This window comes from Exophiala bonariae (assembly GCF_035927105.1).
Source record: "Exophiala bonariae strain CCFEE 5792 chromosome Unknown scaffold_2, whole genome shotgun sequence".
NCBI classification, from domain to species: domain Eukaryota; kingdom Fungi; phylum Ascomycota; class Eurotiomycetes; order Chaetothyriales; family Herpotrichiellaceae; genus Exophiala; species Exophiala bonariae.
In genome coordinates this window covers 467,806-493,983 of record NW_027042477.1, presented here as the reverse complement: position 1 = coordinate 493,983, position 26,178 = coordinate 467,806, and the positions used below count along the sequence as shown (strand labels likewise).

General features: G+C 50.1%; 12 protein-coding genes across 12 annotated transcripts; 8 read left to right on the top strand and 4 right to left on the bottom strand.

Annotated features, from left to right (window-relative positions):
• Positions 1-1,080: 1,080 nt before the first annotated feature.
• On the bottom strand, positions 1,081-2,181 carry LTR84_004694 (uncharacterized protein; the record flags this gene model as incomplete). The annotated part of the gene is made up of 2 exons (XM_064848269.1): positions 1,081-1,829; positions 1,914-2,181. 2 exons carry the CDS (start codon positions 2,179-2,181, stop codon positions 1,081-1,083), a joined length of 1,017 nt encoding a protein of 338 aa, XP_064710893.1.
• Positions 2,182-3,038: 857 nt separating this feature from the next.
• On the top strand, positions 3,039-4,274 carry LAP1 (Leucine aminopeptidase 1; the record flags this gene model as incomplete). Its single annotated transcript, XM_064848268.1, has 2 exons — positions 3,039-3,227; positions 3,297-4,274. 2 exons carry the CDS (start codon positions 3,039-3,041, stop codon positions 4,272-4,274), a joined length of 1,167 nt encoding a protein of 388 aa, XP_064710892.1.
• Positions 4,275-4,915: 641 nt separating this feature from the next.
• LTR84_004692 (uncharacterized protein) lies at positions 4,916-5,960 on the top strand (the record flags this gene model as incomplete). The annotated part of the gene is made up of 4 exons (XM_064848267.1): positions 4,916-4,931; positions 4,991-5,316; positions 5,375-5,711; positions 5,764-5,960. 4 exons carry the CDS (start codon positions 4,916-4,918, stop codon positions 5,958-5,960), a joined length of 876 nt encoding a protein of 291 aa, XP_064710891.1.
• Positions 5,961-6,910: 950 nt separating this feature from the next.
• LTR84_004691 (uncharacterized protein) lies at positions 6,911-8,590 on the top strand (the record flags this gene model as incomplete). Its single annotated transcript, XM_064848266.1, has 1 exon — positions 6,911-8,590. The coding sequence occupies one exon, from the start codon at positions 6,911-6,913 to the stop codon at positions 8,588-8,590; it is 1,680 nt and encodes a 559-aa protein (XP_064710890.1).
• Positions 8,591-9,606: 1,016 nt separating this feature from the next.
• Positions 9,607-10,827, top strand: LTR84_004690 (uncharacterized protein; the record flags this gene model as incomplete). Its single annotated transcript, XM_064848265.1, has 1 exon — positions 9,607-10,827. One exon carries the CDS (start codon positions 9,607-9,609, stop codon positions 10,825-10,827), a length of 1,221 nt encoding a protein of 406 aa, XP_064710889.1.
• A 262-nt stretch (positions 10,828-11,089) lies between these two features.
• Positions 11,090-12,688, bottom strand: LTR84_004689 (uncharacterized protein; the record flags this gene model as incomplete). The annotated part of the gene is made up of 2 exons (XM_064848264.1): positions 11,090-12,208; positions 12,272-12,688. 2 exons carry the CDS (start codon positions 12,686-12,688, stop codon positions 11,090-11,092), a joined length of 1,536 nt encoding a protein of 511 aa, XP_064710888.1.
• Positions 12,689-14,834: 2,146 nt separating this feature from the next.
• On the bottom strand, positions 14,835-15,608 carry LTR84_004688 (uncharacterized protein; the record flags this gene model as incomplete). Its single annotated transcript, XM_064848263.1, has 1 exon — positions 14,835-15,608. The coding sequence occupies one exon, from the start codon at positions 15,606-15,608 to the stop codon at positions 14,835-14,837; it is 774 nt and encodes a 257-aa protein (XP_064710887.1).
• Positions 15,609-16,367: 759 nt separating this feature from the next.
• On the top strand, positions 16,368-17,927 carry LTR84_004687 (uncharacterized protein; the record flags this gene model as incomplete). The annotated part of the gene is made up of 1 exon (XM_064848262.1): positions 16,368-17,927. One exon carries the CDS (start codon positions 16,368-16,370, stop codon positions 17,925-17,927), a length of 1,560 nt encoding a protein of 519 aa, XP_064710886.1.
• A 1,649-nt stretch (positions 17,928-19,576) lies between these two features.
• Positions 19,577-20,122, top strand: LTR84_004686 (uncharacterized protein; the record flags this gene model as incomplete). The annotated part of the gene is made up of 1 exon (XM_064848261.1): positions 19,577-20,122. The coding sequence occupies one exon, from the start codon at positions 19,577-19,579 to the stop codon at positions 20,120-20,122; it is 546 nt and encodes a 181-aa protein (XP_064710885.1).
• Positions 20,123-21,116: 994 nt separating this feature from the next.
• Positions 21,117-22,396, top strand: LTR84_004685 (uncharacterized protein; the record flags this gene model as incomplete). Its single annotated transcript, XM_064848260.1, has 3 exons — positions 21,117-21,654; positions 21,724-22,070; positions 22,157-22,396. The coding sequence occupies 3 exons, from the start codon at positions 21,117-21,119 to the stop codon at positions 22,394-22,396; spliced, it is 1,125 nt and encodes a 374-aa protein (XP_064710884.1).
• Positions 22,397-22,896: 500 nt separating this feature from the next.
• On the top strand, positions 22,897-23,847 carry LTR84_004684 (uncharacterized protein; the record flags this gene model as incomplete). Its single annotated transcript, XM_064848259.1, has 1 exon — positions 22,897-23,847. The coding sequence occupies one exon, from the start codon at positions 22,897-22,899 to the stop codon at positions 23,845-23,847; it is 951 nt and encodes a 316-aa protein (XP_064710883.1).
• A 380-nt stretch (positions 23,848-24,227) lies between these two features.
• LTR84_004683 (uncharacterized protein) lies at positions 24,228-25,400 on the bottom strand (the record flags this gene model as incomplete). The annotated part of the gene is made up of 1 exon (XM_064848258.1): positions 24,228-25,400. One exon carries the CDS (start codon positions 25,398-25,400, stop codon positions 24,228-24,230), a length of 1,173 nt encoding a protein of 390 aa, XP_064710882.1.
• Between the last annotated feature and the right edge of the window lie 778 nt (positions 25,401-26,178).

Here is a 26,178-nt window from a genome sequence, read left to right as displayed (position 1 = left end):
ATGGCTGTTCCTTGACACCACGTCCAAGACTCAAATGTTTTGCTGGTGCGATCGAACTTTCGCTCTCCTCGGTGAGCAAGCATCAGTAGGTGCAATAAGATAGGTCAATTTCATGTTGTCCAACTATCACTCAGGTTTTGCGAGCTAGCAGTGCACTTCCTCTGCAGGTGAACGTTATGGAATCTGGTGTTCACAAGCATTGCTTCTTTCGAGCGAGATGGTGAAAAGTTCTACGACATTACGATGTTGAGATATGTTCAATCTCCAATGAGATTACACCTCAAACCAGGAAAAAGGAACGATCAGATATTACGTGTCATTATATGAAGGCCATTGGTTGGTGAAGTTGCTTTATCAGTCGAACTGGCAAGGCAAAAATTCTCATTCGTCGTGAGACATCAATGTTGTTGCTCTGGCTCATGCCAACCCCAGAAGATCCCCACAGGTTACACCACTTGGAACTAAAGCTGCAGTATTGGTCTAACGTCGAGTTTGCACAATCTGGAGTTGCTCACGACCCTGCACAGACCAGTGGTACCGTGCACGTTGTTGTCTTACCACGCGTTCCAGACAAGAAGGCTCGCCAAAGTCCAGCAGATCACTGCAAGATATTGTTTTGCTGAAGTATAGTGGCACGAGTCATCGAGGTCGTAACGACTCTGCAGCGGCCGTGATTCTGGAACTTCCGTGTTCCTCCGCATCGTAGCAAGAATCGTACCGGCGGACGGACGGCAGATGCAAGTGGTGCGTGATCGGCAGTCCCAGTGTGAAGAACCGCCAGGCCTGGGATATATAGCCATACGTGTTGACTGTATCATATATGAGCGGAGTCGATCTTACCAGTAGCAACAGGGTCAGTATGAAGTTGTTCTCAGCGTGAATGCCGAGTTTCACGCCGAGTGGGCAATGTTGCTGTTGTGAGAGCAGCCGTGAACACGAAAACGAGAAGCTGGCTGTTCCCTCAGAAAAGGATCTACGAAAAATGTCCGGCGCTGATCAGAAGAAGCTGGGGGCCGAATGCAATTAGTTGGATGGCAGTTGTCGAAGTTGCATTCTCTTTGTCTTAGACATGGGGATCCATCAGACCATCCCCCACAAAGGTCGAGGCAGTTCGATCTCGCGACCGACTTCGACGCCTCGACCCATGAATCCTCTAGCTCTATTGTCTACACCCACGTAGGCTTCTCTCCTTCTGGCCTCGCCCTGCACATCCTTGGTGACACTCCAGGTCCGCAAGCCGTAGTAGCTCCCCACGCAATGGACCAGCCAACGAGCAAAGGAAGCGCCCTTGTCGTTGTCGAGGCCGTCGAAGATGAGCTTCTCGGAATTGATGGTGTCACCATCCCACCCTTCAGCTTTCTGCCTCTCCTTCCGGCCGGGCGAGTCGTGCATGACACCGTTCCTGCCAATGAAGACGATCTCGTCGTCTTCCTCACTGTCACTCATCAAGGGGACATCATCTAGACCTTCTTCGCGTAGGCGAGCCTCCCTCTCATTCCACTTCTGCACAAACGCGCGCACCGTCTCCTCGAGATCTTGAAGCAGACCCACCGAAGCCCGCGCTCGCTTTAACCGGGCACGAACTTCTTTTGGGATGTTGGTCGCCGCCTCTTCCATAGGGCTCATGCCGCTGTGTTGCGTGCCGCTCTTGCCCCGGTTCCTCGTGCTGTTCTTGCGTCCCTTGAGCTTCGCCTCGACTGCTCGTTGGAACTCGGCCGCGTCCCACAGAGGGGCCAGGTAGTAAGGGACCGTGCGCCGCGGATAAGTAGGAACCACTTGCCAGTCCGAGGGGAGAGGAGGCACAGCCCAGGGGTTCGAGATCAAGCGATCTATATAGAGGGTTTTGTGTTAGTGGTCGTGCACGATTCTGAATTCGAGTCCCGTTATCATGGGGTTGTTGGGGCCACGCATACCATTTTCCCATCGTCGCCGCTGACGTGAGCCTTCTTTGCCCTTGAGCAGCGCTTCCCTGCGGTCCATGCTGTCGCGACGAGCAAGTTTGCGGTCTGGGTAGACGGGCACGACTCTCTTGCTGGACGCGTCGAGCGGGATAGAGAGACGGACCGGGTTGCCGGTGGCAGTGCGCTCGGGCGTGGTTGGCTGCGGTGCCACCGATTCCGACATCGTCAGGCTGCGAGGACTCTGCGGTGCTCGAGGCACGGCAGGGTCGGCGGATACCATGATTGGGACGATGTTTGTTGTGTGCACCATGGTTTAGATGCGGTCTGGAGGATTCGTCAACACGCGTGGCAATCTACTTATAGGAAGTGGTGTGGCTCTTTGTGTGCAGTAGATAAGACAATACAAACGACTCTAGATGGAGGACGGGCGAAGTAATCTAAGAATCAGATAGAGCAAGATTCAGAGGAGATGGGAATGGTTAAAATCCAAACGAATTTAAGAATGTGCGAAGGCAACGAGGCAACGAGATGCGATGGTTGAGTACTCGTAAGGAGTGGTGGCAGTGGTTGAGTTCAAAGCTCGGGGCACTCAGGGAACACGGGGGGAGGCTCTTTACGGAATGTTGGAGTCATTATCCGGGTGATGGGTCCCTCGATCCAGCGAATGGTGAGTCTCAGATCATCCGCATGGGTGAGATAAACCGTCATGCAGTGACTCAAGAGTTGGAGTGGAAGACTCAGCAAGGCACTTATACGCGTATAGGGAGATGAGTATAGATAGGATGTATTCATTTGACTCATCCGTTTATGTTGATGAGATTGAGCTGTTGTACTTCGAGTTTGCTCTGTTACTCTTGTAATTCTATGATGCTGGATTCTGATATCCCAAGGGCAATCTAGGGACCGATAAGCCCAGATTAGGCACCTCGTTTATTTACGAGTAGGCCGAGGTGCCCTACTAACCACCTACAGGCTAGCCTGTGTTTAGTTCATCTCGTTGCCCCAAGTTTCGTAGTCCAAGACTGCACCACTCACCTGCATCTTCCAGCCACTTTGGAGAGGCATCATCATCATCGACGTCAACTACATCTATTTCTTGTGAACCAGGTACGACTTTTCGACACAGGCTTTACCAATATGAAGTGCCTTATTCCTCTCGCCCTGTCAGCGGCATCCATCGCTTCCGCTCTTTCCATTGATTCTCAATTTCATCAACAAGTCCCTCTGGAGAACGAGAAGCCTACCTCGTCCGAGCAATATCTTATCGAGTTGTCCCCTGGCGAGACGAGATATGTGTCAGAAGAGGACAAGTGGGAGTTATTACGGGTGAGTCTACAAGAGACAATGTCACACTGACTCACGATCGTCGATACTGATGGATTACCTCTTGAACAGAATGGCAAAAAGTTTATGGACATCACCGACAATGGCCACACATTTCCTTACGTGGAGACAATGGCGGCATCTGTAACATATCCTGCGAACGCTACACATACCAAAGCCGTCAAGTCGTTGAGCAAGAACTTGTCCACCAAGAGTATGCGAAAGCATCTTGAAGGCTTGACCTCTTTCCACACACGATACTACAAGAGCCAATATGGAATAGATGCCGCTCAGTGGCTACATGACAACATTCTCCAGGTGGTCAATGCATCAGGCGCATTTGACCACGGAGCCACATTGAAGAAATTCGCACATCCTTGGGGACAATTTAGCATCATCGCCCAGTTTCCGGGAAAGACCAACCACACCGTGGTGATCGGAGCACATCTCGACAGCATCAACATGTTTTTGCCGTCTATTCTTGCGGCGCCTGGAGCGGATGACGATGGAAGCGGCACGGTGACTATTCTCGAAGCTCTCACAGCACTACTTCAGAGCGATGATGTCGTCAAAGGCAAAGCAGAGAACACGATCGAATTCCACTGGTACTCTGCTGAAGAGGGAGGCCTTCTCGGAAGCCAGGCTATTTTCAAGTCGTATCATGACAGTGGGAGGGATGTCAAGGCCATGATCCAGCAAGACATGACGGGCTATGTGGCACAGACACTGGCAAATGGCAAACCCGAGTCCGTTGGGGTCATTACCGACTTTGTGGACCCCAAGCTTACGGAGTTCGTCAAGGAGATCATCACCACCTACTGTGATATCCCTTACACGCTCACCAAGTGTGGATATGCATGCTCTGACCATGCATCGGCCAGCAAATATGGTTTCCCGTCAGCCTTTGTGATTGAGTCCGACTTTGAGTACTCGGACAAGAAGATCCATACGACGGATGATCAGATCAAATACCTGAGTTTCGACCATATGTTGCAGCATGCTAAGATGACGCTGGGATTTGCGTATGAGGCTGCGTTTGCAAAGTTTTGAGCGAACATGTACATGTATACTGGGTCAATGAAAAGTCAACCTTGTCTCATTTTCGAGCATTTCTTAGTCATCCGAGGAGTTCAGAATGTGGCTGGTATCTGCATGATCGTGATGACCCCTGCTTCATTGCGAACGCGGAGGAAATGGGGAATTGGAGAATTCCCTGACTTGCACCACTGCCATCGATGATGGCCCAACAGCCTAGCTCCAGTCCGGTTAGACAAATGACGTAATAATTTCCCCCGCGATACGCAGGTCACGGAAGGAACGCATCTGAACCAATGAATTCGGCAGTCGCGACCATCACGCACTGCGCAGCAGCTGTTCTAGCAACGGAGCAGACCTGCTAACAACCAACTGCCCACTCTCTGCTGCTCCACAACTCGCTAACCTACGATCACGAGAACAGCTTGCGTTTCATCCTGCCATCAACCTGGCATATAACGACACCGCCCATTGTGATAGTGTGATTCTTCTTCTTGCCCTCCTCGCTTCTTTCATACCACCTCAATACGAACTTGACTGAGCGAACAGGCTTCACGGCGAGACGCTCCTGAACCACAGGTCCCAAGCAGAGAATCTCTTGACAATCCTGAAAACCTCCCGAAAGTCGGTGCCTGATTTAGATCAACGTCGTCAAGATGCCTGCTTCAGACTGTGAGAACTACCAGATCCCTCTTGAAGGATACCTGCTAACCTCTGCTTGCCTTCTACAGACAACCCGTTCGCTAAACGGGAAGAATTCTCAAGCCGCAATCTGCTAGCCTACAAGATCCTTACTGTCCTCTCATGGCTCCTGCTCGTCGTTGTGGGCGTTTACTACACATTCGACAGCCCTCATGATCATTACAAGCACCACCATAATCATACTATTTGGGGACAGAACAATCACAGACGAACACCCTTCAGCCTGAACTCTGTTGTGGTTAGCATCTACTGGGTGGTTGTGTTGATTTTGCAGGCACACTATGTGAGATATCTATACAGTGCAGACAAGACCTTTGTCACCAGCGCTGCCAATGTCGGAAGTCATTTCATCGTGGTGAGTTGCATATTGCTTCATACTGTAAAAGAGATGTTCGTTCTAATCCCGTCTATAGCACAACCTCCTCAGCACTGCCTTCATCCTTCTCTGGGTTAGGGCTTTCTTCTGGCCGGCCGAGGTGTTTCTCATTCTCAACTTGTTCAACCTTACCCTGCTCTACTTCCGCCATCCCACCACCCCACGATTCGTTCACATCCCTATCGTCTCTGCTCCATTGGCTTGGACTTATATTGCAATCCTCTGGGATGGCGCAGCTGCTGTCAATGCAAGGTCGCTTCCAGCCAGGATTGTTGCCAACCTCTTCATCTGGGGAATTCTGGTCCTGGGCGGCTTCTTCCTTCTCACCTATAAGGATTACACCATTGGTATTGAATTGGCAATTCTATCGTTGGGTATGTTTTGTCTCTGCTCTTTAACCGTGTCTCATACTGACAAATCCACCAGCAATTGCCATTGCTCAGCTTCAAGTTCATGTCATTGCCTTCCAATGGATCTTTGCCTTCGTCATTGCAGGTGTCTTGTTTGTCGGTTCCCTTGTTATTGGAGCTCCGCAAGTCTTTGGACAAGATCGAAGTGTTCGACAAGAAGGTGCCATCGTCAGTGAAGATCGCGAACGTGCACCTCTTCTTGACGATCAGTGAACAAAAATCTACAAACCAACCGCCACATGACTCTGCTCTGAGATTCAGCCTGGCAAACCTGACAATCCAAAGCAGACAGCCTTGTATAGCATGCCTGCCCACTCGGCCCAATAATATCTGAGCATTCTTATGCAGCGACGGACTTGGCACATGATGTGCCACAGCCCCACCATTGCTCGATATGACTTTTTGAGAACGGCGTATATTGATCGACTCAGTTGAGCGTGCTGGCATTGCTTTCTGATTCGGAAGGATTGCTGGGAGAAAGGTGTTGCAGGACCTGCGTAATATTACTGATTGCATAACTCCTCATTCCTAGGTACGTAAGGAGATATTGGTATCGAAGATTGTCAAAGTGGCGGGATGACATTATTAGACCTTCATAGCCAATCTGCACAATCACATTCATTGTTATACGCATCATGATGTCCCCAATTGATTGATGAGGGTTTTCGCCCTGACTTTGTTTGTTCTGCGAATACCATGGTTGTTGAGCAAGTGCCTACCTGGTAGGTAGGCAACTGCTGGGGTGGCAGGCGTTTGCGAACCTGACGAAGTCAATTCTTTGTCGTCGCCTTGTGTCCACCGACCTTTTGTTAAATCCAAGCAGGCTTCCATGTGCCCCGGAAAATAATTGGGTTACCGAAACCTCTTACCCTGCTAGATTCTATTGCTTGTCAAACAACCATCAGCAAACTTTTGATTCGTGCTCTGGAGACCTTCATGGATTTCCTCACTTCACCTCACTCAAGTACCTAATATTGCTCTTGGGTTTCTTCAAACACCTTCCATGTTGTAGCTTGGTCAACAATCCTATAAGCACAGTCAGCGTCGAATTATTCAGTTCTTCGGATCGGGAGAGGCTTCTGGATTTCCAAACAGCCCTGTTTGCCATCCACAAAAAGTCTTGATTGTTATAATTTGACCACTCCCGAACAATCTCGGTCATCATGGCTCACAATCCTTTCTCATCGACCACCAACAGCAAAACCGACGATAACCTACAGCCTACCAAGTCCTCACAAATCAGTCACATTCACACCGAAGAAACTCTGGAGTCAGGGCAATCAACCATGGCTCACACTCCACAATCCAGCGAAAATGGCCTGAATGACGACGTGCATCCAGACATCAATCCGAACGACAAGCTCAGCATCCTCCACCTCGTCACCTTGTGCTTGAACGGCTGGAGAATTCAGAAAGGACGAGGACCACGCCACAACGAGTTCTGCCTCTACTGCCGAGCAGATGTGACCGATTCAACGCAGATGCTTGTACACGCGGGAAACAAATGCGGAAATGCATGGCCGGTGTCGTGTTTCCTGACCCTCATCAAATGGGAATGGGCCAATCGTGTGCGACGCCCGAGGAGCCCCATGCGATGTCCCATGTGTCGACATGCCATCTACACGGTTCCCATGATTCCTCCGACTTGGAGCCAGAGCAGCTGCGGATTCGCTGACGATCCAAACGTGCTCGTCAAGATCAGCTTGTTCTCTCCAGACTTCGTCGTCAAATGTGCCGCTGCCACCATGGAGAAGGCTCGTCCGATCAGTTTCATCAAGCAGGCTGATCTCAAGCAGGTGCCTATGTTTCCCGAAGAAAAGAGATTGTTCACCCTCTGCAGCAGTATAACTGTGATGGGGAATCCTGGTGACGGTGCAGGAGAGACTATTGATGTCAATTTAAACCCGGTGCTTCCCTCATTCGTGTCTGGTTTGAGCAGTGAGCAGCCTGACAACCACCCATCTTCTCCCGTCTTCGACACATGGGTGCTGATCGATTTTGGACACAACATCTTCCGAGCATGCACGTTTCTGCCATCGCAGATGGAAGAGTTGCAGAGGTCACTGATCAAGGCCGGGCTACATTACGAAGAAGTCAATGAGTCGTATTTCTCGAGCGCCAGCACAGGTCTCGCACAAGGCGGTCTGGCAGCGGCGCTCGACGGTATCACGGCCGGTGAGCTCGACAGAGACATGACGGAGGCTCAAGAAGCTGCCAAGGTGTATTTCTGCGAGTCTGAGATTGTCAAAAGCCTCGAATCAGAGCCATGGCGCCAGCACGCGAACTTCCACTTTCTCAAGTTGATGTTCGCGGCCGGACGGGCGAGCAGCGACGGCGTCGTGGAGAATCCCCTGTACAAAGCATTTTTGCAGAGTGTTGCGCTGGCGGAAGAGCGGGATCGCGCTGCCAGACTCACGGCCGTGCAGAAGAAACAGTCACAGTTGGTACAAAATCAGCCTGGAGCCGACGGAAAATCAAGCTCGGCTTTTGGTGGTTTGCCACCCCCACTTGGTGGCCCTCATTGGTCAGCTGCTCATCAGGCTGCTTATGCTCAGTATTTTCAACAGGGTCACCTTCAAGACGAGGAAGAGGAGAATGGGTGGGGAGATGAGGAAGACCAAGAGGATGAAGAGGGTGAAGAGGGTGATGATCACGACAACTCCTCCGACAACTCGGAGGCTAATCAGTTGGCGACTCACAATGCTACATCGTCAAAAATAGTGCCAGAAACCGTGTTGAAATCACCGGCAACCGTGTTGGATGGTTTGGATGGGATTGACAATAAGAAGAATACGGATCTGACGATGACGGGGACTTCCGCCTCGGAAAACAAGGGAGAGTGATTGGTTACCTAAGGTACCTAGTTAACCTAGGGGCGCGTCGGCTTTAATCAATGCGCCACTCTGGGGGGTTCAGCCGATAACCAGGTGCCTACGAGTAAGGCATGGTTGTTCATCCATGTCCTCAGCCACATCGAAAACCCAGGTCGAACACCTCTCAAGAGCCTGCTTTTTTTGACGGGTGCCTGGATATGCACGAACACAACCCTTTGACGCCACCGAGATTCTTAATCTACCTGCAATCGGGCATAACCTCGCGCTTCCAAGATCAACATCATGTTCTTTCCCTCTTTGAATGAGGTCCTGGCGGTTTAAGGAAGACCACTCCATCCTTCGGTTTTGTGTCTTCATGCAAAGGAGATGCTTCTCTAGTCATACATAACTACATCAGTGCCCTCCGTGCTGAATGCCATAAATGAATGGCATGATGCCAGGGTCTATCATACTGATGGCAAGTTATCTGCCACTAAGTACTCGACTTGGGACCTCTGACAAACTCATCCGAACGTGCTCCTCTCGCGGGGGTTTCTATGCCCGGGCCTTTGATAATATTGTACCCACAAACGGCACCCCGGACCAGCCGCTGTGGCTGTGTTCGGTCGTTAGCCATATTCGGTCGATTCTGCGAATGACGGTATCTCGCCTACTGCAGGATACGAGGCTTGCGATGGCACTGGTGATGGTGGGGTTTCATTCTTTTTCAAGGCTGCCTTATTTCCTTCTCGATTCTGGTTCCAACCGTTTCATTGTTTTTCTCTCTGTATCGTTTAGATTTTTCAGTTTTTGGGGACTTGTTGATAGTCTGAAATTTGTCCCTAGACAAACCTCTGACAGCGTCGTCATCGTCGACGATCGTCTTCAACAATCAATATCTGCCCTAGTCTCACGGGCGATTGAAATTATCTTGAAGCTGAAAGATCGTGTTTCTTCAGCACTACCCACCAGCGAAACCCCTTGTTCTTCTCGTCTGTGCCCAGATAGCTCCTCTTGAAAGTAGGACACCATACAGAGCGGCAAATATGCCTTCCTCAGAGAAAGCAAATCTGCAAGCCCACCTCAACAACCAAAACCAAAACCAACCTCGCGACCTACCACCAGCATATGAAAACACCGTCCTCACAACACCAACATCGCGCCCCAATCTCACCTCGGGGATCAGCAATACCAGCAACACCACTCTCCAACCCCAACACCAACCTCACAACAAACTCCACATCCCCTCGCAAAACCCCTTAACGACGCTCTCACGTCTCGCCGCCATAAACCTCTCAGCCTACGGGGTCCGGGACGCAGCGCTCTCAGACGACCGCACGACCCTCACGACCTCCAAACCCGAACTCACCAGCACGCAATATGCACTGGCGAAGTTCATACACGACCAAGCCTCGCTACCGCCCAAGCCACTAATGGTCGTGCGCGGCACACACGCCTCATACAGCGTCAACGGCGGCACAGCGGTAGATTTCGAGCTCCGCCTCAATTTGATGGGGATGCTGGATCTCGACACGGCGCCAGATTTCGACGGGACAGGACGCAGCCGGATCAGAGTCAAGGCGTTCCAACCCACCTCTGGATCATCATCAACACCTCAGAGCAGCAGCTCGAAGCGACCCGGCGGCAGCAACAGCAACCGCTCGACGTCTTCCCAAAACGACGACGACGCGAACCCGCTCGACGCCTGGATCCGGCTGTTCACCGAAGACAGCAAGACGAAAGCGGACAACCGCACGTTCACGCTGACGCGCGTGGCGCTGAACCTGCCGTGCGCGATCCTCGAGGGCCAGGTGCGCACGCTCATCGCCGCGACCAAATACCGCGGCAAAGTCACCGTCGAGTTCCCTCTACTGCATCGCCATGTCGTCGTGCAGCGGCAGAATGGGAATTGGTTTACGAATCTCTTGAATATTACGCCGACGAGGAAATTTGATGTTGTGGAGAGTGTTTGGACGGTTGGTGGGGTTGGTGGGGATGCGCAAGGCGGGTTTGCCGGGGAAGGGGGGAGTAGTGGTGGTGGTGGTGGGAGCAGTGGGAATGGGAATGGGAGTGATAGTGAAGGGGAGAGGAATGGGAGAGCGGGTTTGGTGGCCCAGGAGTGGTGGAAGGAGTGGCAGGGTGCCATTTGGAATGCGGTCCTTGCGGGCAGGAAGGGTTGGGTCACAGTCGAGGATTACGTTGAGGCGAGGATGGGCATCAGAGAGAAGGAAAAGGGGAGGGAGTGGGGTGTTGATCATCAGTCATGAGGAAGACGGGTTGAGATACGGTCGGCTTTTTGAGATGTTTTGAAATTTGGAACGGAACGGAATGGGACGAGATGACATGAATAAATGCGCGTATCAGTTTTGTGGAGTTGTTAGGTCTGTTGAACTCGGAATCACTGCACGATGGTGTACGTTTATTATCTCCTGGTCAATGAGGACCTTCACAAACATGTATCAGATAATAATCCCAGTGGTATATTTCAGCCTTGCTCTATTCAGACGTGTAAGAAAATCATCCCTCGCTTCAGCAGATCGTCCCACCCATCAACTCCAATATCCCAGCGGACCAAGCAGCCAATCCCGAGAATCCAGAGCCATGTCCTTCACAAAAGTCTTTCATAGCCATCAGCCTGTCTTTCTTCCACCGCAGCTCCTTCTCGTCCCAGTCCGGTGCCACTTCATCAACCTTTCTTTTACCCCTTCCCTTCGAAGCCGGCTTCGAAGAATCTTGGCTATGGGAAGTCTTGGTCAGTACTGCCCACGCGACTTTTGCCTCACAAACGGGACACAGGTACGGGGGTTGCCGCATATCCTCAGCCACAGAAGAAGTCGACTGCATGGCGCAAGCCCGGTACATGCAGTGGTCAAGTCCAAAGCAATGCCCGAGTTCGTGTGAGGCAGTGCGGCAGAATCTAAGGAGGAAGGCAGAGCGTAGATCCGACGCCGTTGGTGATCTTGTGAGCTGATGAGCTCTGACGGCACGTTCTAGTGGACTGGCCAACACGTCGGCGGATTTGTTTATTGCGTCTGAAGTCTTAACTCTTTTCTTGATTGTGTTCTGAGTCCTAACATCCAGCATAGACTCATCGATATCAACGTAACTCATGCCGTCCACATATTCTGTACAGTGACTCGCTGGCCACACGTGTGCAAAGTCGACACCGTGCAGGTCATCAAGCACAGGATGATATCTAGCACTGCTCACGATCGCCACTCTGCTTGCACCCCACGCCCTTCCACAACAGAAATCGTCATCGATTGATTCGTAGAGATCATGTTCGGCTGTAAGGAGTAGTGCGTAGGCATCCGATGGCAGTAATGACAATGCTACATCAGTCATGTCGTTGAGATCGAGTTGGTATTGGTAAGGGAAATAGTTGTGGGCGGAAGACTCATCTCGCCATGGAGTCTCGCGCACACGAATCCGAATCAATTCGTCACCAGTAGAGAGCCCGACAGATCTGATCTTGTCAATGTCACTAGGATCTGCAGGTACCGTCTTGCCAGAGTTTGGTGTCGGTTCGCCTTCCCAGGCACTGAAAGTCAATGCCACAGGCAGTACTCTTACCTCAAGCCCATGGTAGAAAGCTTTCAAGTAAGCAACAAGAGATTCCATGTCAATTGGTTCTTGGCTTTTGGATTTCTATCACTATCAGTCAGCAATAGGCAGCAGCGGGCCAGCTTGACTGGGCAGAGGTCATGATACCGGTATTGCTTTCCCTCGAATAATAGGGCGGGACCAGTCTTTCATGAACCTGACGCTGTCGTCGATTTTGGCAGGCTCAGCCACGTATATCACACTCCTTCTTGTCGTCAATGGGTTTCTTTCCGGAATTTTCATCCACGCGTGCTTGCTTTGTGTTGGGTATTTCGGGTCAAACGTGATATCATCGTCTGGAAGACCCAATGTTGATGGGAAAGCCTCAAGAATAACTTCGGCTCCATCAGCAGCTTTACGTTTCCGGCTCCCGCTGGCAGCAATCATAACCTGCGAATTGGTGTGATGGCGATAGCCTGCTTTTAGTGCATGAGTAGACGGGCCGGAAGTCAGTTCTTCATGTTTACAATGGTTTGCATTGGCTGTCTTTTTGGACAATGCACGACTCTTTGCTTTGGGCACCATGATAACGGCTGGTGATTTCTGGGAAACTGCAAGGGGCAACGAAAGACCAGGAGCTCATTTGAGCTTACATAGCAACATATTTATAGTTCCAGAAAAGGATAAATGGAAACCGATCAGGCATCCACTCGCGTGCAAGGCATCAGCAGCGCGGCGAACATACACAGTGAAGAATCGCGTTCGAAATAGGCACCCGGATAGGCAGCAGGGGCACAACAGTTGATCGATCAAGTATATCTAACTAGTTAGGCGGGTTTCAGCCTCATTAGCCGTGAGAAAAGAAGTGACTGGCCGTGTTGATTATTAACTGATGTTGATACGGTGGAGCAATATCGGCCATCAGCGCACTATAGTCACGTGCTTGGCCTCGCTTATTCTTGACTTCAGGCATTCCCCAGCCAGAACTTGACGACCTTACAAAACGTTTGGAATATCAAAGACATCCTCCATGTTGCAACCGAGGTCAACTAGATGCTGAGAAGGGAACGGCAGCCGGAATATATGTCACACAAAGATGCATGCAGATGATTCGATCGCGTTCCAACTCGTTGTCGCCTGAAGCTCCGGTGATAGGAGACGCGTTCCTAATAATTCAATAAGCAATCGAGCGCTACGTGTGTATGAAACAAGGCGAGCGACAGGTCGAAATGTGGCAAATGCGCTTCAATCTTCATTTGAGGCCCAACATGATGCTCTTTTACCTCGTTATAATTATACTGGCGGTATTGCCTCTGAACGTCGTTGCGAATAGTCTAATCTGGCAACGGCCGCTTGAAAAAGAAAGGGTAAACGCTCCTTCCTCAAACTGGAAGGCTCATCAGTTTGGGCATAATGAATTTGTGAGTTTGCACTATACTTATCGCTTGGGAAGTCAGCAGATGCTTACGAGGAGTCAGACCTTGAGCACTATTTTCCAGCATGGCACTTTGAAGAACGGGACTTCGCAGCTGCGTCTCGTATCAACACGGCCAGAGGGCTATAGACACCCTGATACATCTAATAAGTTCATTCGAACCAATATCCCGATCAAAGCTCGACCTTTGCGAATAAGCAAACCATTTTTACAGGGCCGAGCCTTTCAGGGCACATCATTAGGCCCTTCTCCGAACGAGCCTATCTTCGACTCATGGCATACCACAGAAGTGCTAGGACCTGACATAGGTGACAAAGACACTGTTGTCAATTTGGCCAAGATGTGTAGTGATGCCTATCTCGAAGCACCACATCGGCCCGACTGGCTAAACACCTCTCTTGGATTCAATCATTCTGATACGTTTGGATGGAAAGCAGATGGACTTAGAGGGCATGTGTTTACCGACAAGATGAACGAAACAGTGATCATTGCGTTCAAAGGAACCTCCATCGGTTAGATCTGTCTCCATATTGACCTTCATCTCCTACTAATCTAGAACTAGATCCACGGGACGGCTGGTCTTCCAATGATAAGTTCAACGATAATCAGCTTTTCAGCTGCTGCTGTGCGACACAGCGCCCGCCTCCATTTTGGTACCCTTCTGTATGTGGGTGTCGTATGGATACGTTCCAATGCAATGCTACATGCCTGACTACGGAGATCTTACAAGTAAATCGTTACTACTTAGGGGCCTATCAGGTCTTACAGAATGTGACGTCCACATTTCCCAACGCTAATTTCTGGGTAGTTGGCCATTCTTTGGGAGGTGCGATGGCGGGTCTCATGGGTTTGACATTCAATATTCCGGCGGTATCTTACGAAGCAGTCCCGGAAAAGTTGGCTGCTAAACGTCTTGGCCTGGCTATTCCTCCTTATACAGGTGCTCACCACATCGGTAACACTGCGGATCCCGTGTATATGGGTGCTTGTAATGGTTATTTCTCCTCATGCTCGGTGGCCGGATTTGCGTTCGAAAGCCAATGCCATACAGGAAAGCGATGTGTCTACGATACTGTGGGTGATAAGGGATGGGGATCTAGCATTAACAATCATCGCCTGAATGTTGTGATCCCACAAGTTCTGGAAGCGTACAACAGCACTCCAACATGCAAAACGGACGACGAATGTGTGGATTGTTATAACTGGGAATTTCATGACTGAGCATGGTCTCCACGTCAACCCTGATATTTTGATCCCTCGCATTCCCTGGAACCGCGCTCCTATGCACCACCATTCCTACCACGGGACTTCTACAAGCTCAAGACTATCTCCCATGGTTTCCCAGAAACCAGCATTTCTGTACTTGCCCCTCGGGGCCCTGACAAGCTCAACAACGACATTAGCTCCTTCCAGTGGATCCCTAGACCCTCTAAACCCATTGAATGCAGTTTTGCAGTGTCCAGGACTGGCGAGCGAGAACTCAACATTCGCATTTGCTGGGTCTCGGCTCATTTCGATCGTCAAAATATTCAGCGCCGATTTGGAAATGACATATGGGATTGAGACTGTCGGTGGCAGCTGACCACTGGCAGACCTCGTAATCGATCCCCTTGCCGACGAAATCTGAATGACCTTCCCACCATTTTTCGCTTGACGAAGCAGAGGTAGAAATTTTTGTGCAGTTACTGCTACTGATGTCACATTGGTGTCGAAGACCTTGCTGTATGTATCCCGCCAGTCGGATGTATCAGAGCTGGATGGTATGGCTGCATACCCGGCGTTGTTGATCAAGACATCAAGATGGCCGTATTGTGATTGGACTGATTCCACGGCTGCAGCAATCGATATGTCTGAGGAGACGTCTAATACGAGTTCTTTGATATCTGATTTCACGCCCAGTCGATGAAGTTGGCCAATTGCGTCTTTTCCCTTCGATGCATCTCGACATCCAAGCAGGAATGTCGCTTTTACTGTGTCTGGGTGTGAAGCAAGGCCTTGAATGATTGAAAAGCCGATTCCTCGATTTGCGCCTGTCACCAATATGATTTTACCAAGTTCAGTTGTCAACATTTCAACAAGTACAACGGAAGAAAGGACAAAGGTATGGTGTGGACCTTTCTGGAGTTCATTTCTACATTCTGGAATATAGTTACCTTATATCCATCAATGTCTGCAGGTCATCCGTGGTAACTATCACAAGGTCTATTGATACGAGCTGGACACGACCACGGAGTTACTACATCTGGCATACATTGCTGTCAGCTTTCGTACTAGACGATTGGCCATCGTTCATCAGAGAAGGGAGCTTGGCGGAAATAAAGGTATATCCGGCCCTCGTACCAACTTCGTACGACCATCAGGCTGCAAGGGTACACGTGACCTTCACACAGTCTCAATTTTCGTTTCTATCAGCATCAGAGCCGACAAGATGGCCGCGATCCCCTCATGTCCATTGCCAGAGCTTTCAACTGGTTCATGAGGCCGGTGGCTCTCAACCCGTATGGACCACCATACCCCGTTGTGTTACGGTACCTGGCAGATGTCAATAGTGGGAATTTCAGCCTCGGCCTACCCGATCCGGAGATACACTAGAGCAATGTCCAATAGGAGCCCCCGAAACCCAGATCCGATCGATCGTGCCTGAAAATCGGTGGATCCAAAAATCCATGATGAAGCGGTGGAAACTTTCTTCAAGTGATGACGCATGATATTGGTGCATCCATCTGAGGAACTCATCCCTTTTCACGCGTTGAGTGCTTGCATAAGTGCTAACCATGACCGTGATCATGGTCATGGGCACCGTAATTGATTTCCGTTTGTATGATCGCCATGACTGACACGCAGGCAAGTCAGGAGGAGCCTAGTTGCCACGTTCTGGATTTCTTTTACGACAAAACCGACAGCTGCGCTCTTACTGCATTGATTAACGGAGTGCGATTTCATATTATCATTGATGCGGATGAATTCAAGAAGTCGGACGATAAGTCACTCCTGCAACCTTATCTAGACCTGCTCCAAGCTGTCAGAAATGAAGAGGAGGAAGCCGACTCTGCCGAGGAAAAAAACGACCACAACAACCTCCATGGCGTGGAAGCCGCTGTTGAGACTTCGCCAGAAGACAGCCGGGAGAGTTCTAATAGCCTTGAGGACCGAGATAGCGCGATAGACCTCACCGCCGATCAAGATAAATTATCAAAAGATGAAGTCGAGAGCAAGCGTCGAAGAGCCAAAACAGAGCTCCAGAATTGGATGCTGTCTGCTTTTGGTGCAGAAACAGAGCGCCTTGCTTCCGGGGCGCAACGTGCTAAACGGAAAACGATGTATGATTGGTATTATGGGAGGACCAACTTCTTCGAACTGAGGATCCATGAAGGAATTCTTGTACCACAGCAACTTGAAGAATCAGCCGAGCTGCGTGAACAGATGGTGGCACTTGTACCTCGGTTGCTCTTGCCAAAATACATCCAAAACATGGATGTCCCATGGTTGAAGCCAAATGACATCGAGGTTATCTCTGAGATTCATGATCCCGGACCATCGCACCCAGGCGAAGTGAAAGTCGGCGGAGACATACAGTTCTTCAAGCCGGTTGATCCCAGCCAGTCTGAGCCGACCAAACGTGAGATCAAGATTCTCAAAGATATCGCGGATGTCGGTCTTCATGACGAGATCTCTGTGCCGAGGTTGTTGGGATTAGTCGCCCTTCCAGAGAGTAAAACCGAGATCATGGGCATATTGCTCACGAATATCCCCAACGCGCAACCCCTCACGAAGCTCCTTGACTCTGATGTGGCAGAAGAGAGGCGCCTGAAATGGGCAGACGACAGTAAATCTATTGTACAGAGTCTGCACAAGCACAAGATTGTGTGGGGAGATGCGAAGGCTGATAATTTTATGGTCGACGAGAAAGACGAGCTTTGGATTATCGACTTTGGAGGAAGCTACACCGAAGGGTGGGTCGATCCTGAGCTTTCGGAGACAAAGAGTGGCGATCGGATGGGTCTCGAGAAGATTGTAGATGCGCTGGTTGATCCGGATGAGAACACTTTCGACCCGGAGGATGAGGATGAGGACGATGGGGATTACAGTCCTCCCAGTGGCAATAAGAAGAGGAAGCGCAGCACCGATAAGGAGTGTGATGGAGAGGAAGAGATTTCAGACAGTAAACCCGACAGGACATATTGCTACTGCGATGGTATCAGTTCTGGCGAGATGGTAGCCTGTGATGGGGATCACTGTCTTCAAGAGTGGTTTCATTTGGAATGCTTGGGTTTGACCAGCCCGCCAAAAAGTGATACCTGGTATTGCAAAGAGTGCACAACTGTCGCCAAAAAGGATGGCGTTGGTGCAGATGGCTCGAGGAATAAGAGACGGTGGCGAAAGTCATGACACTGCAAGATTCCTTCCGCCGTGGCCTGTAACAATAGTATTACAGGCAATCACCACACTGAGGAGAGAAGTGAAGGCTCCTTCTCCAGTCTAGGGGGGTCCAGGCTAACCTTCCGAGAAGAGCTCTATCGTAGATAAGTATAAATAATTCATATCTTTAAGAGGCTTAAGAAGCTTTAGATAGAAGTTAACACTATACTCGAAGATCAGTTTATATTGTTTGCGCTCTATTCTATCTCAAGAAGATAGTTCCTATCTGTTAAGTACGATACTTCTCAATTACTTAGTAGTCCTTGGAGCCATCGATCTCTCGAGCCGTCGACAAGCCTCGCATGGATGATCATCCGACGGGGGATCCATTACACTCAATCTCTCGCCCGTCAGGTGCCGTTGAGGTGTATTTTCTTTTTTGGAATCCGACAGCATGTGTGCTAGACCTCAGACCGCAAAAGACAGGGTTACGAAAAGTTAGAGTACTCCAACAAAGATGATGCTTGGATGGCACCGCCGCAAAAGCGGCAGTCATACTTAATTCTGTTAGGAATTGGATTAAGGACGACTACGAGGTAGGCTGGACGAGGAACACTGCCAGGGTGATTGAGAAAGCTCGCAGAGAAATGCAGGCCACAGAAGCCAGAAAACGCACTGGGTTCAAATTGACAACATAGTCGACCTAGCGAGACCATGATACAGCGTCTTGAGCAGCTACATGCTGCCCAAGGAAGAAGAGGAGACAACCGTGAGTTGAAGGGTCAAATGTGTAGATTCATCAGTAGTTGGGGGTTGACGCAACCGTCGGCGGGATTTTGAGACTACCACTCAACTAGATTGCGTCAAGAATCAGGCTATGGCAGCGTAATAAGGAGGACAGCCTCGTCGATTTCCACCAGGCATGTTGATAATTCCTCTCCTTCTTCCTCTTTGTTCAGTTGGTGATAAACTCAGACTACCGTGACAGACTGAGGTTGAAAGGTTGTTCCTACGACAGGGTGTGTATACCATCTATCTACTACATTTTGTAAGCGTAATCGGGGTAAAATCGCTCCGGCAATAAACACCTCCTCGGTCTTAATTGAGAGCGCCTACACCTAAGCATTATGCTCAGGCTCAAAATACCATGCCAAGAGGGTCTTACCCCTATCAAGCGGCCTTTAGAGAACCCTCCTTTCAGTCACCGAAAGATCAACGGGACCGAAATCGAGTTTCATCCCGAAATACAATCCCTTGCTTAGTCAGCGCTCTGCTCTCATCCAGTATCTGTAGTGGTTTTACCCTCGACCGCTTCTCGTACGAGAGACAGCAAAAGTGAAATCGATGGAATCTTTCCAGGCAATGTTCCCCATGATGTTCGTACTGCATATGATTGGCTTTATGCTAAACTCGAAATGACTATGATCATCCAACGAAGACCATTCTGCTCCGGAGAGTGTCTTGAAGGACTCTTTGAATCCTGTGACTGGGCGCGTCTCTCACGTAGTCCTAGGACTAGGCATGCTGAGTGGTACTTATAGTACATGATCCACGACATTCGCAAACATATAGAGGTATTGATCCTTGATAGAAATGTGGGTAATTTAATTGCGTTCAAGTTCTTTCACTTCAAAGACACTAGCGCCGTTCATCCCTTTGTTCATACACGCATACAAACCATGGTTTCTGCTTCTACTGCCACAACACCGCGCAGCATCGCCCTTGCCTTCTGCCAGGCGTTCGAGAAACTCGACGTGGATGCCCTCGTTGCACTGCGTACACCAGACTGTCGTCACACAATAGCACCAGCGGCCTCATTAAGTTTTGTTACCGATCCAGAGATGAGCAATGAGCAATGGGCCGCGCATTTCTCATTTTTGAAAGATATTCTCGCTTCATTCCCCGTGACGCCATTGGAAATTTTTGAGGGAACGAAGTGGGAAGCGACATCTGGCGGTCAGAGCCAGGAGGTGGCTTCGGTAACCATCTGGGCATTCAGTGAAGCGATCTTTCTGCAGGAGGCCAAGGACAACGACGAACCCAAGACTGACTGGAAGTTTCGCGGAGAATATGTCTTCGTGCTTGTCCTGAATGAAGCGGGAGACAGAATTCAGAGGATCCTCGAGTTTGTGGACAGCAAGGGACTCATGGAAGTGTCTTTACCGTTGTTTCAACGTGCGGCGAGAAATGTGGCATTAAAGGAGGAGAACAAAGGAAGGGGATAGATTTAACAATCTATGTGGTCTGATGGTCCGACTTGTAGAGACAAGCAGCAAACGTGGATGGTGTCGTGATGCAGGTGATAGGATATGCTGCATGGCCATAATGGCCTCCCGCATCAGTCAACTATTCTAGTTAGTAAATGCGACCGATTAGGCGGTCTGGACGTGCTGATTAGGACTGGCACCTTCAAGTTTACCCTATCGGTGGGCAACGTAGGACAAGCATTCCAGTAGGATTGAACATCTGCAGATTCCGCCGAGCCCGGTCGTGGTGCGGCTTGGTTTGGACACTTCCGAAAGCCGTGTCTGCAAGCTCTGAGAGATTGCGCATTCGAATTGAAGCCTTTAGATCAATAGACATGAGACCGGTCTTTGGGCCTAGTCCGATTGTCCGGGTAAGAAACCCTCAAATCACCACGGCAGCTGGTGATGATCGACCGTAGCTTTCAACTTCAGTGCGCCTGTAAGCATCACTGGAACTGTCCGTGATTGATGGAGACTCCATGGCCCGACAGTCGTTCATAGAGAAGTAAGGAGCGACTGGAATCTGTACTTCGTCTCGTACAGGAAAGGGATAAAAATCATGTCTCAACTAGAAATTTTGATGATGCTCAAGATAGGTTTCGGCTATTTATCTAGCTTCTCTTCTGCTGTTTCAACCCACTTGATTTTGAGTTCTTGATGTCAGAGCTTCGTACTACTTACTCTCTGAGAGTGCCATCAAAGTCAAATCACCTTTTGGCACCTCGATCTCAATTCATGATCTTGGTATTTGATTAATGATTTCAGCATGGCGCACCCTTCGTCCCCTCCCGTCACACCACAAACTTGATTAGTGGCGAAACCCGGCGGACAGGAGCTTTGAAAGTGGATCTTGAGCAATCGAGCTTCACTCACTCATACCCACGAACCACAGCCGATCGACGACATTCTTAACATTTTCATGCTGTTGATGCCAATTCACTACAACTACAACATAGACTGCAAATAATCGAAAATGCTCACCGATGCATTGGTTGTCGCCAAACCAGGCGCACCCTTTGTCTACCAGCAAATCGAGCTCAATGACAAACTCCGGCCAGATGAAGTCTTGGTGCGCATAAAAGCCACTGGCGTCTGCCACACGGATTTGAACTTCGCCAAAGAGAAATCAATGCCGGAGCTCTTCCCCGCTGTTCTTGGACACGAGGGAGCTGGGATTGTCGAACGAGTTGGCACGGAAGTGACCAAGGTCGCTCGCGGTGACCATGTCATTGTTTGCTTTACGTGCTGTGGAGAGTGTAAATACTGTCTACGCAAGGAAACGCCATACTGTGATTTGTGGTTTCAGTATAATTTTGGCATCGGCAGGTTAGATGGATCCAAGGCTTTTTCTTCGAGGGAAGACGGTCGGAGGATCACGTCGCATTTCTTCGGGCAGAGCAGTTTTGCCAAGAAGATCTTGGTGGCCGAGAACGGGTTGGTCAAGGTTGATGATCATATACCGTTCGAGAGACTGGCGCCGTTGGGTTGTGGTGTAATGACGGGAGCTGGAGGTATGCAGCTATTCCACCCTAGATGAATCTCCTTTGTGAGCATATTGTGTACTAAAAAGAGACTCGCAGCAATGCTCAACGTGGTCGTGCCCACCTCAGATATGGCAGTGGTGGTGGTTGGAGCTGGTGCCGTCGGGTTATCGGCGATCATGGCGTTGAAACTCCTGGAACATCCCCCGAGAAAAATCATTGCAGTCGACATCGTCTCATCCAGACTGGAACTCGCTCGATCGTTCGGCGCCACGCATGGTGTTAATTCCAAGGTCCGCCCTGACCTTATGAAGGTCTTGATGGACATCACGCGGGGAAGAGGCGTGGATGGTGCCATCGACACCACAGGAAAACCTGATGTCATTAAAGCTCTAATACATAGTGCAGCGAGGAAGGGAAAAGTGGTTACTGTTGGAGTGGGTGATGTAAGTATATCCTGAAATCGTCCCTCGATCCCCATCATTACAGAGACACGTGTCCCAAATCACTGACGCTACATCGGGCTCAACAGCTATCAGCAGAGGCGTCGCACAACATGTTTGAAATGGTCAATGCAGGATGTAGTTATATCGGCTGTAACCAGGGAGATTGCTTTCCACAAGAATTTCTTCCCGATTTGCTGACGGCAAACCAACTGGGGAAATTCCCTTACGACCAACTGATTAAGACCTACCCGGCGCGAGATATCGAAAAGGCGGCGCATGATATACATACAGGGAAAACTGTCAAAGCGGTGCTGCTATGGGATTGAGACTGGAGGACAGATATCCCCTTAGGGTTGTTCTTCAGAACCTCGCTCTGCTTGCCGAACCAGGCGCTCGATTTTAAAGGTCATACATCTGGAGTAAGTTTGGTTGACAGAACACAGGAGTAAAGGAGTTAGTACAAAATCATATTTCTATAGGATTTCCTTTTTTATTGCTTTCAGCATTGGTTGAAATTTAGGCCAAATGAAGATCGCCACATGCAACGCAGCCTCGTAAGTTCGTGATTACCTAAATTGCTCAGCCTCGGCGCGGGGAAAATAATTGGCGCGGCGTTCGGATCAATCACTCCGTATTGGCAAAGGCACTTCCATCTCGAATCTTCCAGCCTTACGCAAGCACCTTCAACCTCCAATATCTCTCTCTGACAGACCCTCAAGTGACGAATCCTGCTGCCGGCCTGGAAATCGAGTGGCGGCCAGGCTTACCGAGACAAAGCCAATTTCATTGTCCCATATAAGCCCAATATAACAACATCTCGCCCAATATGTCTACCTCCACTCCACCCCCAGGACCAGCGGACAGCACAGAAGCAACATACACAGCCATGCACGACAGTGACCTAGACGCCATCGGCGCACACTGCGAACTAGAATACTGCCATCAACTCGATTTCCTTCCTTTCCGCTGCCTATCATGCCACCACACCTTCTGCCTAGATCACCGCAGCGAGACCTCCCACAAATGCAGCCATGCTGGAGAATGGGCACGAAACCGACGGCGCAACAGCGTTGGCCGACCCATGACAACATCAAACACTCCGACTACAAAACCCACCCTCATGACCGCAAAACAATGCAGTGACCCATCCTGCAAAACATTAATCAACACCATGGGCAACACGGGAGTACACTGCACCGATTGTAACCGGGAGTACTGCTTGAAACACCGGTTCCGCGAAGAACACAACTGCAAAAACCTGATCCCACTGGGCGCTCGCCCCGTCGACCTCGCCATCCAGAGCAACAAGGAGAAAATCAAGCTCGGCTTTGGCCGCCTGAAGACATGGGGCAAGCAGCAACAGACATCTCTGGAAGCCATGAACTTCAAACCCGCACCGAAGCCGACCAGCAAAGCCGCGCAAATCGCCGCGCTGAACAATCTGAAGAAGGCCGCGAAAGGCGACGACAAATTGCCGCCAGAGAAGCGCATCTATCTGCACGTCGAGGCCGAGGCCAAGTCCACGACGAGTAAACTTCCTCGTGCGGATTTGTTCTTCAGTTCGGATTGGACGATTGGCCGCTTGTTAGACGACGCGGCCAAGCGGTTGCAGGTCGCGAATGTCAATAATCGGGTGCAGACCGAGGAGCAGCGGCTGAGGGTGTACCATGTTGAAGGCGGCAGGTTGCTGGAATACTCGGAGAAGGTCGGCGGCGGCCTGGCGAGTGGGAATACTGTTGTCTTGTTGCGCGGTGTTGGCCCCGATCAGGGAGCTTAATTCCAAGTTCAAGTATCGGGTGAGGATTTCTCTTTCCGACACGATATCTGATTGTGTGGATTTCTCTGGCATAGCGAACGGTGTCCTTTGGCGTGGGTGATGATCTTATCAAAGATCCGGGTATGAGCCTGAACTATTTAGCCGATCGAGCGATATCTCGCCCTTTTCCCATTTCTTTCTGAGAAACTATGGATCGTATGATTGAATGACAATAGACCAAGAAGAGTCCATTATTTATCTACTAGTACCACAAATCTGCAAAAGTCTTGTTCTTTTGAACCGTATCAAGTGAATCCTGAAGCTAGGTATTCGCAGGGAGTCCGGTTGAACGCCATCCCACTCACTGTCCAAGTGAGGATCCCTCCTTCTTTCGTACCTGTTCATACACTCATCTTCATCTTGATGCCACCATGCGGTTTGTAAGCCACGACGTCAAAGTCTTCCATTTTCCAGCCGTCCATCTCCCCACTCCCTCGGTCATCACGGTTAATGTTCAAGGTCGGGAACTCTCTTGGCTCTCGTAGAAGCTGCTCTTTCAGAGCATCGATATGGTCCAGATAGACATGCGAGTCGCCCATATTGTGGATCAGCTCACCTGGCACAAGATCACAGGCATAGGCCAACATGTGTGTCAAAAGAGCGTAGGAGGCGATGTTGAAGGGCACGCCTAGTCCCATGTCACATGAGCGCTGATACAGCATACATGAGAGATGGCCCTTGGATTTCTCTTTTGGTACATCTGCTGAACCGTTGGTGCCATTCTCTTGCCGCTGTTGAAGTGCAGCTTCACCTCTAACGGCATCAGGATAGCTGACATAGAATTGAGCAAACATGTGGCAAGGTGGAAGAGCCATCTTGGACAGATCCGCCACGTTCCATGCACTCAGGATGATTCTACGGTCGTAGGGATTGTGTTTCAGCTTCTGCACGATTTCCTTGATCTGATCAACACCTCTGCCATTGTAGTCTGCATGACAGTTCTCATACTCGGCTCCGAAATGCCGCCATTGGAAGCCATAGACGGGGCCAAGATCGCCTTCCTCACGTTCGGTGAAGCCCAGCTTGTCTAGGAATTCTCGCGACCCGTTGCCGTCCCAGATGTGGATTCCGGCTTCGGAGAGAGGCTTGGACGTCGTGCACCCGGAGACAAACCACAGAAGTTCTGTCGTCACGGCACGGAGGAAGACACGTTTCGTGGTCAGAAGTGGGAGGACTGGTATACGATCTGCGCTGGGTGATGTGGGATCTGGTTTGGATAGGCTGAATCGCAGTTGTGGAGGCGCAAACAGTGAGAGTGTGCCTGTTCCCGTCCGGTCTGGTCGATGCTCTCCTCTGTGTAGGACATCGCGAATGAGGTCTAGGTATTGATATTCTTCATGTGGAATTCGTGTTTGTGTTGGAAGGGAGACGACCGTGGCTATCGACGTTTCTGTGGCACTGGACGTGTCGTTTTTCGATGAGCCATTTTGCAGTTGTTTCGCATTCTCCTTGAGGAATTTCAGACCATTTCCTGGTGGTAAGATCGATTCGGTCTCTACTGCCGCCGGTGCCATTGCTCAGATTGAATAGGCTTTGACTTCAGGTTGGCACTGGATGGAAGAGTTGTGTTGATGATGGGAAGGGCAAGACACATCCCGCCAACGCGATCCTCCGCAATGCCAAACACGCGACGCGTAAAGTGGTCAAATGACGTCATTTTGACCACCAAACATTGGGCACTGTTAGCAGTGGCCGCCACTTACATCTTCTACCATCCTCCAGTACTCTCCACGTAAGATGAAAAAGCACACTCTACAGTCCGATTTCGAAGACAGGGTCGTCTCAGTCTTCGCTCACCCACAGGAGTGGCGGGCGAAGCAATCTGAAAAATGCTGGTGATTAGCCCGACACGAACAAAGAGTTCAGTCTACAACCAAGAAAAGTCGTGATAAGTGGTTGTCAACATGGTATATCAGAAATTGCTTTGAGCTGTGTGCTGAGATTCGCGTGAATTTCTGAGAATGTCTCTCGGTTCGAGACATCCGCATCAAGTGGACTCTATGATATGAGTTTTCCTCTTCACGTGGCCTTGACAGCATATCGACTCCGTCCCTGGGAAGCTCTCAGCTAGGTAGGTCAAAGCAATAACTACAAAGCTTGCAGGAAATTCTCTTTCTGTTTACCCCTTGGTCAACACGATCGTGGCCATCTCACACGAGGTGGCCACGATAGGTCCTCCTCTCCTTTTCGTTCCATTGAGCCTGAACACCTGATTTTGCTGGTATGAACAAGCTTATTTCTCGCACCCTATCTTTGGCTGAAGATGTGCCATTCGACGAACTAGATTGAGCT